The 14,504-nt window shown below is 40.2% G+C and overlaps 1 protein-coding gene across 15 annotated transcripts in view; it reads right to left on the bottom strand.

Annotated features, from left to right (window-relative positions):
• The window catches only part of RBFOX1 (RNA binding fox-1 homolog 1), a 1,162,152-nt gene that overhangs the window by 117,725 nt on the left and 1,029,923 nt on the right, over nucleotides 1–14,504 (bottom strand). For all 15 annotated transcript variants that reach the window (XM_058816205.1, XM_058816194.1, XM_058816192.1 and 12 more), the window contains one exon: nucleotides 9,167–9,409. In XM_058816205.1, coding sequence (XP_058672188.1) covers nucleotides 9,167–9,409 — 243 coding nt within the window. The remainder of the gene's footprint in view (nucleotides 1–9,166; nucleotides 9,410–14,504) is intronic.

Here is a 14,504-nt window from a genome sequence, read left to right as displayed (position 1 = left end):
TTCACATCCACTATATATTTCCTTCAGAGATTCAGATATTCTCTCCATGCCACATTAAAAACAGTGGTACCTCCTATAGGGGAGGAGGAAATGAAAGCAAGCTAGTAGACATTATTGGAATGAGCAAAAACTGGGAAGAGACATAAAATGGAGACAAAGCCTACATATTGAAAAACAACATAATTGGAAAACAAAAGAAAAACTATAGAAAAGGAGTAGTGTAAGGAAGATAAAACAATGGAAATGCACACAAAGATCAAAGCAGGAAAGAAGGAAGCAAAAGAAGAGGAAGGTTTTGTAATTATTTTTTTAAGAATTAGCAATTATTTTATATTTCTATATAAAAACCTCACAACAAATTATGGAGGTCAGTCATGGTCAACACATGACACCATGTCACAGTTTTGTAAAGAAATTGCCATGCACATGTAGGATTAATTGAAAACAGAAAAAAGAACTCTCTTATCCCTTCTTCGGGACTTTCTAATAAATTAATAAATTATTGGCCATTTAATGTCTAGATCTGTGCAATTTAAAATGACCAACCAATTCTTTCTGCACATGACAGAAAATCCAAATAGGGCGTGATGTGCATGGGTGAGTATTAGCTCAGTCTAATTCTTTTTCCAGCAAAGTCTGAAAAGAAGAACTTCTAACCCTTCCCTAAAAGCATATCTGGCGAAAAAGAACATTTTCCTCTGTCTGCTTCTGCCTGCAATGTCTATCTCAGCCTGTCAAGCCACTGGTAGAGCATGAAGAAGCTTGAGATGGATTCACCTGCTTGTGGGTTAAGCCAAGACACAGGGACATGCCTTGTTACTGTCTTTCTAATACTGATGGATAGCCAAGTTAAACGCTTGAATCAAGCCACTCTTTCACACTGACCCTAGAAAGGAACAAATTAAGCAGGCAGAAGTGGTGAGCAAGCCCACACATGAGTAACGTTTAATTAAAGTAATTCCGTGGGTGGCTGGGTGTGTGGGAAAGCTGCAGAGAGAGATGTGTGGGAGAGGAATGGAAACTTGAGAGTATAAACAGGATTAAAAAAAAAGTATTTTCAGGGTTGGGGGGTAACATCCCACTAAGCCTTCCTTAGCTGAGACCCACGTGTAGTCATGCAGGAGTGTAAGTTTAGCTCTAGGCACAGACTGGCACATGAATAGAAATTCAGCCTCATGACTTAAGGGAGAAGAGAGGAGGCCTCTCAGCATGGTTTTCACAGATTTTAGCTGCAAACTTGGCCAGTCCTGCAGCTACCCCATCACTCTGACCTCTTACAGCTTCCTGCAAGCAAGCGTAAGGATTTGCTGGATAACCAAGAACTTACAAACATGTTCTCATTGCAAGCAACACACAAATTCACTGCAATCACAAAGAGTTGGTGAATGGAGGAATCAACAACTTCTGATAAAGTTGCAAGCCATTAACAGTCAATTATGCCAATTACAAGGGAATGGAAAACATCATTGGTCTCGGCTAACCTAACACGGCCACTCATGCATGTAGTGAAGTGAAAATCAGCTAATTTTCACTAAAAAAAAATCCCCTCAAAAGGATCAATTTTAATTACCATGTTGTAACGTGGAGCAAAGATGCAGAAGGTCAAATATAAAAAGTTGAAATTGGCTATTTCATCACACCAAGGTCTCCTTTGAAACTGATGCTCAGTGTATTCAGCAAAATGTGCAAAAATGGTTTTTCTCTGTACATATGAACACCAAGCACAGCCAAAGCATTTGCATGCCATGGATACTTAGGTTGCACAGAGAGAAGAAAAAGTCAATAATGCAACACGGAAAATAATTGGTATGGAGGAGTAAAGAGCCCCAGAGACAATGCAAAGTACAAGAAAACTTAAAAAACCAATATTAGCCCAGCTCTTTCAGGGACAAGCAGGAAGAAAATCCTAAATTGCTTAATTGGTCAGTTAAACTTGACAGATTAGAAATTAATTGGTAATGCTTTCTAGAAGAAACTTTTCAAGTCGCCGCATTATAATCATCTCTGGTTGATGTGATTGAGGGACCCCTGCAATGTTTTGTGCTTCAAATCTGCCTCAGAGCTGGCAGAAATTACCTGCTGAAGTGAGCTGAGAACTGTTAGGGTGCCCTATGAAGAATATTCAGAAGGGTAATCAATGACATCTGGCTAACTTATTTGAGCAAACATGACTAAAGATGACAGAGCATAATTGCTCTCTTATCCTTGTTGATGGGTTTGTTTTTTTTTTTGTTTTGTGTAGGAGCTTCAGCTTTAACATTTCACCAAGTTCAAGCAGGCAAAAATGAGAAAAGTAAAAAATCACAGTATCTATAGAACTCCATAAAAGCAGAATATTATTTTTTCTGTCTTTTATTTCAGCATATTATTTTCAAACTTTTCTTGCTGTGAGAATCAAAAGGTGAAAGAAGCTGAGGTGACACCTGAATGACAAAGATCAGGCACTGAGATGTCAGAAGAGCCCCTGTGCAGTCAGCTGGCAGGGTAAGGCTGCTGTCCTCACACCACATACCCACTCACTCAATCACAAAACACAAGTTCACTCAGCAACACAGGAAGGAGAGGGTGGTGATTTATCCTCTTCCCAGCCACAACAACGAAACACAAACATGCATCCATAAACAGCATCACAGGAGCAGTGTCGGGTTCTGTGTATCCTGGAGGAGAATCTATTTTGGAGCTGGCAGTGCCAGCAGAGGGGCTGAGGTGAGCAGCGTGTTCCTGCCACTCCTCAGCACAAGCAAAGGAGCACAGGAGGGGCAGAGCTGCAGGGCTGGCACAGAGGCCTCTCAGCAAGGAAGCCTCTTAGAGCAATAATGCCTGTGATCACGAGTCATTACTGTGCCTCACGGCCCCAGCACAGCATTATGTTCTCTATTTGGGATGTCAGTTCTGATCTCCTCACCGTGGAGCAGGAGCTGGACTGGGTTCCTTGCTTCTGCAGCTCTGAAGCACTCAGAGTCTCAAAAAAAGCTCCTTGAAATATTTCCTTCAAGGAGCAGTTGGGACCGGATATAATAGGTAGTATAAATGAAATAGCACACCATGCTGGTAGAATAGCCTGCAGCAGCAGGGTATGATTTAGATGAATAAACACTGCTGTAAGAGTTGTCAAAGCATTATCAGCTATCTAGCATACTGGTGGCAAACATCTAGAGACAAAAAATATGGCATTCAAATAGAATAAAACTGGGTCATTGATAGGAGTTGGCAATAAAAAGTGTCCATGGGGGAATGTTGTGATGCTGCTCACAGGGGTCCGAGGATGAGGGAAGAGATGAGGATCTGACTTCATGTTTCAGAAGGCTCAATTTATTATTTTATGATATATATTATATTAAAACTATACTAAAAGAATAGAAGAAAGGATTTAATCAGAAGGCTACCTAAGAATTGAAAAAAAGGAACTAATAACAAAGGCTTGTGTATCAGACAGAGTCCAAACCAGCTGACTGTGATTGGCCATTAATTAGAAACAACCACGTGAGACCAATCCCAGATGCACCTGTTGCATTCCACAGCAGCAGAAAACCATTGTTTACATGCAGCTAATGCAGCCCACAACCCCAGGAGATGGAGAGATCATGTATGGAACAGTAGGAGAGAAAGAGGAGATGAGCCAAGGGAGAAAAGAAAGAAACTAGGGGGGAGGAAAACCACTTATACTAATAAATTACATAAAGGATAGAGCAGGAAAAAGAGCTAGTAAAAACCATAAACATGCTGCAGAAAACTGTAGTAATCATCTACTCACCGGCAGGCTTAGACAACACACTAAAGCACTTTAAATGCTTCCTACTCCCAGCTTTCTCACCAAATTAATAAGCACAAGACAGTAATTGGCACACTAAATCCCCTGAAATATCAGCAGATATTGTACATATCTCACTTCTCCAAAACAACAAAGTTCAACATGGCAAATAATTTTGCAGTCCACAGCATCACTAAGCCTTGACAAATCCTCAGATGAAAGGATGGACTCTGCAACATGACAAAAAAAGGCACAAACCTGGACAAATTAAAACCAAGAAAACATCAAACGTAGAGGCCATTACATCCCAAATACTATAAAATATTTCAAGGGAAACAGGGCAGATGGAATAACAGACATAATATTTAATACATCAATCATTTTCACACAGAAGTACCAGGTTCAGTGGATGCCACCAGAGGAATTTTGGTAGTAACCAAGTTGAAATTTAGTTCTAACTGTGAAGTCAGAAGGAAAATTCCTTATCATCTTCCCAGGCCAGAGACAACCCACACCTCAGCACTGCACATCTTCTACAAGGCTTGAAGAGCCCTACATCCCCCAATGCCATGCTGGCTGCTGATGCTCAGCACTTCAGACATGGATGGATCACTCGTCCAAGTAAACTGCCTTTTCCCTCAAAATCTCCCATCCAAACACAACTTCTCACACAGCTTTTCAGCCTCTGAAGTCTGGTGAAGGGTCAGTCCAGAAGAGAAGGACTGCACAATCATCTAGAGTTTTATGCAGAAGTAGAATTAAGTTTAAACCAGCACATTTTTATATACACATAAACCACAGAGCATTGCTGCAACCTCAGCTGTTACCACACCATGACAGTTACTTTCGTTATTAGTGAAATACACTTAGAACAGGAAATACTAGAGAAACATTTACTTTACTCTTACTTGCTCCCTTACACATGCCCATCTAATGACCTTTTTATTTACACACACATTTCCTGCTGTCATCAACAGAAGTTGTGCAGGAAAGCCACAGGCAAAAACTGAACAAGTTTTTCTCAGAATTATTTATGTACAATACAATTGCATCTGTATACGTACACAGGTAAAGGCTGATTTCATAAAATGATGAATTTTCTTACTTAAAAATACTTTAATACATATAACTATTTGGTCTAGCATTCCAAACCACTCTACAACATCATCAGACATGTCACTTTTAGCATAACTTTGTGACATATTTTTCATAGATCCAACCTTCTAGGAAGAAGCCATTTACTATTTTGGTTAATGCCTTAAGACATGTTTGATTCTATGCCACTCCAAACATCTAGCAGCACTTAAATAACCCACTGCTGCTTGATTATTGATTTTGCATATACTCAGATGCATTCCCTCCTTACTCAATGTTAACAAACATATGGATCCAAAAAGATGAAAACCAGATATGCTCAGAGAAGACTCAAAGTAACTTTTGACAGTGTTTTATTACCTACTGATAATTTCATATTATTTCAGCTAAATCACCCTGTCTTTAATCATTTACTACCCTTTAATTCTGTCCCTCTCCTCCTGTTTCTCAGCACCACAGTCAGAATTAGCAATCCCTGCACATGCAATCTGAGCACCTCTTGTTCCAGCACTTACCCTGACAGAATACTGTGTTACACTATTTTATCTAAATAGATTAAAACTGGTCACTGGGAAAGACACTTTCTACAAGTACAAGAGCGTGTCCAAGAGTACGTGAAGTACTTCTGAACATGAATTACAAGAGAACTCTGCACAAAATTGCAAACCTGCAATAAAACCGATGATTGGAATTTTGTTCAGCTTGTGGAAAATGGGGATGCTGGGATGGGCCCAGGATCACACCCTGGGCTGCAGTTGAGGATTCAAGAGGAGTTGCACAGAATGAGCTAATTTTTATTATTTTTTTCTTTACTGGGTATTATCATCCTATTGCAGGGGTTCCATACTGCTGTCTCCTTATCACAACAGTTCCATACCTTCTTGGTGTTTCTCGTGGACATCTCCTCACAGCACTGACTCCTTCCTCTTCCCAAAGCAGCCACTGACTCCAGTTCCCTTCTCACCCAGCCACCCCACTCTTTTATAGCACTCTGCTTCTCATTGCTTACACCTGTGGCCTGGTAAAGTCAGGCCTGTTCCTGATCTTTGCTAATTGGCCCAGCTGCAACTCCTTAGGGGTGAGATTGCTTTCTACACAATCTTTATTTTCTTATATTCTATCCCCCTACAGCTGGGGTTTAGGTGGCACTAGATCCAGTGTGAGCTCCAGCTTCAGTGAGTGATTCTTTCAGACAAGAAGAAAGAACTTGGGACACTCAGACACAGCCTGGCATGTAACTCACCTCAGCATGGATTCAGTCCTTCATGGAGGAGATTAAGACACTTCTGGTAGTAATTCTACAGTTAGACAATTGCCCTGCAGTTTTTGAGGTTCCCATTGCAAAATTTTAAGATCCATTTTCTAATGCTATATCCAGCTTCACATGTTCATACATTTGTGAGTGAGAAAATTCAAAAACTGGTCTTGCCTCCAACAGCTTGTCCTTAATCACAAGAGCTTTATTTTATGAATGATTGGCCAGTTGATTATTCTTCTTTCAAATGCATGTCATAAACAGCTTACTGAAAGGAAACTAAATAAAACCATTGGGACCTACCAAACATATGCCACCGTGTCCCCACACCAATTCCTCTTAAAACTCTTCAACTGGAAATCAACTATTCTCAAAGCTAGTAGAAATTAGAAAAAAACCCATATTTTTTCTGCTTTGACAATAAAGACCACATATAGGTACAATGTTGACACAGTGCTGTTGAAGCTCTCTTTCATAATAAAAACTTGTATTATTGTATTATTATAGAGTACAGAGGTGGACCCTAATAATGTTACAAAGCCCATGTTAAATCTGCCTGGGATCCATCTGCACATATCTATTTATAAAGTCACCACAGTTTGCCAAGAACAATGGCTAATGACACCCAGAAACACAGATTTTAAACCTAGGTACCTGTAATTAAATTGTGCAAGCAATATTTGTCTGTACATTTGTAAACCTGACTGGTGCACAATGCGTTAAATGTCAGTGCAGATCCATAGATGAGCACATTTCTTAGAAACCTGCCTTTTCATTGCACTGCTCTTGAGGGAGAGCATCCACAGCTTTCAATATAGCATTACAATTTGGAAAAAAAATATCTTGTTAAAAACCAAACCGTACTAAAACTTTCTCAAACAGAACCTAAAGTTAAAAGGAAGGAAATCAAATTCTTTATGAACAGCATGAGAGCTACTTCAAAATGTTCTGTCCATTCCTCAATAAGAAAGGAAACCAGAATGCAAGGAAAGGATCCACAATAAAGAGAGCAGCAAATAACTAAACCATATTCCCTGAATATAACAGGTTAGTGGAATTGAAGTGTTATCCTGCAGAGAATAGAAATTCACTCCAAGGGGAAACAGAAGGGAAAAGGTGTCTGACAGGTAAAATACAAGTTGGATACTAGGAAGGCAAAAATCAAGTGAGAGCAGATAGCAAAGGACACAAAACCAAATAACAATAAAGCCTATTTGCATATCAGAAGCAGGGAATCATTGGATTTGCTAGAGCTGGGATTGAATCGAGCACTTGAAGAAGATAAGGGCATTGCAGACAATCCAAACTATGTCTTTTCACCAGCCTTTGCTATGGAAAATGTTGGGAAAACACATCCCTGACTTCTCTGATAAAGTGAGTGACATTCCTTCAAACTGAAAAATCAAAACGGGGTGAGGAAACACAATCAATTGAAAGCAATAAATGATGAGGGATGAGCTCCTGTCCCACTCCCATCGACGGGTCTTTTACCATTGATTTTAGCACTGTCAGGATTTCACTTCAGGACTGAACAGAAACAGTTTCAAAACATGAAAAGGCTGAGCTGGCCATCACAGGGGATTGTTCAAGTTGCAGCAGTGGTCACAAAAACCAAGCAAAATCAGAGAACAGAAAAGAACAAGAAAGGTACAGGAAGAAATTATATCTTTTTAGTCAATATCCAATCTCTTCTGGAGTATATATTCAGCTGAGGATTCCTGCTCTAAACCAATGACAGTGGTATTTGACAAAAGTGAGACAACAATAAAAAATGATTATGGAAGCAAGTTTTAAAAGCTGGAAAGAACCAAGAATTTAACTTAGCAAAGAGATGGATAAGAGGAAACACAGTAGAGTGGCAAAGAATGCTATGAGATACCAGCAAATAGGATGCTCTTCAATTTAAATTTTCTCCTAGTACAGGAGAAAAGAGAAACTCAGGGCAATAAAAAGTTACCAAGTTAGAAATAAACAAAATTACTGCATAAACCACAAAAATGTTTAATTAATTCACAAGGATTTCTCTGTTATAATAGCAAAGAATATTCCTTGGTGCCTTTGCTATTGCTTTCCTTTCTTGCACAACCCATACAAAGAAATTAGTGGCATGGCAATAAACATAAATTTGCAGAGCTCATTTAAGAGAATGTGCTTTCCTCTTCTTCTTGCCCTAATGTATGAAACCTTTTAGGCTGGATATGGGCCAGGAAGGAAGGGGAGGTAAACTGAGGCACGGAGAATGGCTGAGGCAAGGATGAGGACAGCCAGGAGATGTTTCCAGCACTGTTCTGTGCCCCATCCTGCACATGTAACACCGGGGCTGGGTGATGGCTCAAACCTGCCAGCTCCTGGCACTGGATATATTGGGTCCCACTCTAGAATTAAGACAGAAACACTAAACTATCAGTGTGTGAAATTTGTGACTTAAATTACAAGGTAGACCCATCCAAGGAGCCTCTTGCATAATTCATGACACTTGAGAACTTCACATATAAATCAAATATACGGAAAGTCTATCATTTCTGCTCTGTTTAGCACAGATCCACACACAACTTGGGTAATGGCTGCATAAACAAGCTCTCTAGAAAATACAATATTGCAGACATGCTCTTCACAATACTAATTCACACAGTAAATTTTGTACAGGACCATTCAAGTCATACTTTTATTAAAACTGCTTGTGTCGAAAACAGAGAGGTCATAAAAATAATCAAATGAGTCTGGTTAGGGTTTTTTGGTTGCTTTCTTTGGCCCTGCAAATGAATGCCTACAAACACTCATGTGCAATGTTTTTCCATATTGGACTTAATTAAAATTTATGCTGTGATTCATGGGCTGGCTATTAATCATTTTGTCTAACACCGTTGAAAATGAAACTCCAGGTTCTACAAAGCTCCAAAACCAGTGAAAACACATTCTCCATGTCCAACAGCAAACTCTGACAGACTTTCAACCTGAACACAGTGCCTAAACCTGATGCAAACGAAGCGTGTCAAGGGAAAAAACTTCATTGATAAACACACATGAAACACAGAGCTTTAGAAAGAGCAGTAACCTTGACTTACTGTGGCTGTGCCGGAGACAGTTTGTGCATTTGTGTCAGCTGCACTCTGTTCAGAGTGTGTCTGAGCAGGAGGGTACATGTTTAACGTGTGCTCTGGAACAGTGCTTTGGCCTGTGTAGTCTGGAGCTGGATGCGGATGTGGGGCTGTGTATTCTGCAGGGATACCGTTCTGAGGTGGAGCAAACTGCGCTGAGGCATAAGGCTGTGCCATTGTGTCAGGAGGTGCTGTAGCTTCCTGATTACCCTGTGGAAATCAAAGGGAAAATAATAATAATAATAATAATAATAATAATAATAATAATAATAATAATAATAATAATAATAAAGTAAGAAACGTGGCGTGAGATAAAATAAGCGAAGGTCCTGCACCCTACGTAAGGCAGAGAGCATCCTGGCCTGAAAAGGGCACAGTGGCTGCTTCTTGAGGAGGATATTTCTTATCTGCATTAAATGCATCCTGCTGAGACTATTAAATATTATTATAATTAGACAAACAAATCGGCTGCTCACTGGATAATGGCAGAGCAGTCTTTAGGCAGGAAAGGTCAGGGAAATCTGCCTGCACTAATGGTGCCTCAGCTCAGACAAGGAACAGGGACAGAGCCAGTTCATTCCAAAGGTTCCTGAGCACAACTGCCAGCACAGAGCTGGGGTAAGCTCAGCCCCCAGTCTGTGATCACTCTGACTGACCATTTACAGAACACAATGTAGGCAACACAGGATTTGGGTGCTTACTGTTAACAAACACTAAAAATACCTATGTGCGGTAATGCCCTGAGATATTCAGAATACTTTGAGATACCCTTCATTGAGCCATTGCATGCCACAAATGCAAAATAGTAATGAGATCTAGTCAAAATATTAAGTATTTGAATCTACAAGTGAATCAGTTCAAAACCATAAATAACATTAAAAAAAAATTCTATGTCAAGAGAAATAGATTTAAGAACTTTAAAGGTTTTACATTTGAAGATAGCAGTATTTCATTTCCATATCACAGTTAGCCTATAACATTAATAACACTAGCCTCATGTCTTTATAAAGAGATCCATATTTCCATTTGATATAATAAAGAATAGCCAAGCCTGTTAATTTACCAATTAAGCAACTTCTGAATAAATGTTTACCCCATACCAAAACACAATAATTCTAGAGGAGGAAATGTACACTACAATCTTTTTGAACCTTTATAAAAAATGTCCAGAATGAGATTCTGCCTGAGACAGAATTAGAGGCCATTAGTGCAGGGACTACCCCAACCTCAGATAAACTAACTTACAAAATAAAATTATCCCACTAATAAGCAAGGAATGTAAAAATACACAGTCAAAATTTAATTACCTTTCAAACTACTCCATCATTCTCCCACCAACGCATGTACAAGCACCTGCCCAAAACTATTGCAGGGATTTTATTCCTACTCATCAGACCTTGATTTCCCAATTTAAAATAGGGTGGATGAATAAAAGACATTCTTCTGCACTTTGTACTTAAGGGCATTTACAGCCAATTTCAGCTAATTCAGACATCAGCTCTCTGACCTGAACTCATCCTAAACTCAAGAGCTTTTAAGAATTCACACAGGAGTTAAGTCTTGGTGCTCGACAGGCTTAAAAGAGAAAACTGAATTTTCCTTTGTAAGAGGCATTCTTACACTGTGTCTGAAAAAATTAGAACTTTATATTAGCAATCAAACCCTCTCTAATTTTAATCCCATCTTTGATGCTGGTTTAATGTATGGCATTGAGCAAGTGGTTTGCTTTGTTTTGTTCATTCATCTTTAGCAGGAAACCAGTGTCATTTACTGACTTCGCAGGGTTAAGTCACTAAGATTTGTTTGTATATCTACAATTTAATAAGGTTAATGCTGCACTGAACTGGTCCTGTTGAATTTCTGTGAAGGCTAAAACCTCTTGTAAATGTGTACTTTTACCCTTTAATATTAAAATGGTCAAGCTCCTTTCTTATTTCTTTTACCTACTATTTTCACTATTAAAAAAAAATTTAAATCCAGATGAAGCAAAACCCAGGAATGACTGGATTACACGAGAGACATTCATTAAATGTTAAAGAAGCACTTTTAAAACTTGTGTGGGAGGCAGCCAACCTTAAAGTTTTTAATCAGCTGTTTCAGGAGGGACTTGAGCAAGGGGTGGGGAGGAACAAAAGCAAACCCAGATTCTGCCTCTGTTAGCATTTTCACTGTGCTGGTTTTGAAGCACAGGAGCTGGTTAGGGCTGGTCCTTGAGCCATTCCCTCCTGTCAGATGCTGAACACGACAGCAGAGCCAGCAGCTGTTCAAAAAGAGCAGCAGTGGCATCAGAGGGAGCAAGGGGTGATGTCCAGGTGCATTTCATCCAAAGGGTTTTGTGCCACCTCCAGCCCTAAACCAGATGTTGCTGAGACCCCCACTGTTCCTCATTAACCTTGACAGCAGCTCCACGAGGACCCCAATTAATATTCAAAGCGTCCACACCTAGTGCTAATTACAGCTCATATTTAATTAAGAGGGTTGAACTTTTCCATTATTTTTACCGGCAACTCCAAACTTTTTAGATTTATCACAGAATGGCAAATTGTGCAGGCAATTTCAGAACCTCCACAATGCTGAGACTCTTCTACCTCTTCCATTAGACTCGTTCAACTAAAGTCTATTAATAACTGAGACCCAATTAAGAAGTAAATAACAAAGGGTCAGGGATTTATCTCTTTTTTTTTTTTTTTTTAACTAACTTGTACATATTCAGAGATTTACAGCCTAGCCATTGAAGAAACCAACCCCACTGTGCTTACAGCAGAAAACTGACAGACCAGATTATCAGTGCAGGCTCTGCAGGTTCATTTAATTGTTGGAAGACAGGGGACATTAAAGAAATTAAACTTGCACATGCTAGTGCAGGCCCTAAGTTTAAAATGATAGTGACAATAAATCTGAGATGTTCATCCCTTAAAATAAGCGACTACTGAAGCCTTTCCTAACCTTTAAAATTAGAGTGAATTTATTATTTATAATTAATTCAACAGACAAGGTATTGCAATGTAATATAAAAACCTGTATGCTGAAACAAATTCTTTACTATTTATTTGGTTAATAATAGCAAAGCCAATTGTTCAAAATACTAATTTCTGTCAAGAACAATGAAGTGTCAGCTATCACACATTTGTGCCTACATGTGGTTGGTGGAAACTCCAGACTTCACAAGAGATACACTTGAACAGATTTTAAGGAACCAAAACTTCTTTAAATAGAATCACCTAAAATGTTCCTTTATTGTACTCTTTAAAATACAGTGAACTGAAATGAATAAACGAAATAACAAATTGTAATGCATTAAGTTGAAATATGAAATAGCACTAAATGCAAGAGGAAATATTGACCCTAAATTAGCCCATGAACTCAGGGTAATTTCAAAGCTGTGTATGACAGTACACAGGCATGGCTTAACCCCACCCAGGCAGCAGAGGCTGAACAGAAGTTGTCCCTTCAGATTCAGTTCCAAGTATCTTTAAGATTAAATAACCCCTTAATGCTCACTTTGTGCATGGTTTTTTTAAAAAATTGGTTGTTGGCAAGAGCAAGGAGAACAAAGGATGGCAGACAGTCAGGCTCTGCTAAATGTTCTGGCCCGAGTCTTAATGAAAACCACATTTCAACTGAAAAATATGCTTTACGTGGCAGTGTATAAAATCAAATTTATTGCTTTCTGGTTAAATGCTGAACTCTAAAGAACAAAAAAAAAAAAAAAAACAAAAGGATTCCAACGATTTAGGTAACTAAAGATTCTCCTATTTCATCCGTATTATCCCATCTGAACAAAAGCTTAGAATTTAAACTGCTCCTACTATCTCAGATGACTTTTCAGCATCTCCTCCTCGGAAAAGATTTCGTAATTAAGAAAAGTATAAAAAGTGTCAAAACATAATAAGGCAAGCATGTTATGTTTGTACACAAAGGAGAGAGCAGAGAAAACATTTCTTAAGCAGCATTTCTTTTTCTTAAAAACACATTTGGTGCATAAAAATGTATTCAATGAAAACCTTTCTGCTTGCCTGCGTTTTGAAGTCAAACTCACAGTTTATTGTTTGTTTTGCTCTATTTTCTGTTTGGTGCATTTTGTTTCTTTGGCAAGAGATATTTCACATTTAGAGAAAGCCTCCTGTACTGTAGTTAAATGAGCCAAACTGCATCGTATCCTTAGGGCACAAAAACAAAGGAGAAAAAATGCAACATTTCTCTGCAAACCTGCTGGTTCTAAGGGCTCAGTTACATCTAGCAAAAACACAATTCCCCATAGCTTGCCCTGCTTCAGATTTAAGCATCAAAACTCGGCTTAGAAGCCTTGCATGCAGTGGTGCAGCTGCTTATAAGAATTACCCTGGCTTGACTAAAAAGCAAGAGTTTCTAGTGAAAATAAAAGTGAAAATAAAAGTGAAAATAAAAGTGAAAATAAAAGTGAAAATAAAAGTGAAAATACCTGCTGTACCATGGTGCTGCCTCTATTCTCCATACACTTAGCAGCTGCTCTGCTCCCAGGCCATGCAGCATCTGCCCAAGAGGAGCATCAGCGCTGGCTGGGGGCGTGTGAGCAGAGCAGGGGTGAGGGAGCTGGGGGTGCTGCGGGAGGGGGAGCCCATGCAGGGCTCTGTGCCCTCCCTCCCTCCCTCCTGACATCCCAGAGCTCCCAAACCCTGATCCAGATGGGGCTCTGTGCCCTCCCTCCCCACATCCCAGTGCTCCCAAACCCTGATCCAGATGGGGCTCTGTGCCCTCCCTGCCCACATCCCAGAGTTCCCAAACCCAGATGGGGCTCTGTGCTCTCCCTCCCCACATCCCAGTGCTCCCAAACCCTGATCCAGATGGGGCTCTGTGCCCTCCCTCCCCACATCCCAGAGCTCCCAAACCCAGATGGGGCTCTGTACCCTCCCTGCCCACATCCCAGTGCTCCCAAACCCTGATCCAGATGTGGCTCTGTGCTCTCCCTCCCCACATCCCAGTGCTCCCAAACCCTGATCCAGATGTGGCTCTGTGCCCTCCCTCCCCACATCCCAGTGCTCCCAAACCCTGATCCAGATGGGGCTCTGTGCTCTCCCTCCCCACATCCCAGTGCTCCCAAACCCTGATCCAGATGTGGCTCTGTGCCCTCCCTCCCCACATCCCAGTGCTCCCAAACCCGGATCCAGATGTGGCTCCTGCAGCGGGGCTGTGCCCCATCAATCACAGCAGGCCACTCCTCTGGCTCCTGCTACTGCTGCTGGAGTGCACCACTGAGCAGATGATTGCACAGAGAAGGAGGGGAAAAAAACACAGCTTGACTGCATTAATAGCTGTTTAAAAAACA

Source organism: Ammospiza caudacuta, chromosome 17, assembly GCF_027887145.1.
Source record: "Ammospiza caudacuta isolate bAmmCau1 chromosome 17, bAmmCau1.pri, whole genome shotgun sequence".
NCBI classification, from domain to species: domain Eukaryota; kingdom Metazoa; phylum Chordata; class Aves; order Passeriformes; family Passerellidae; genus Ammospiza; species Ammospiza caudacuta.
Note: the sequence above shows the minus strand (reverse complement) of the source record. Positions and strands in the feature narration are given on the sequence as shown.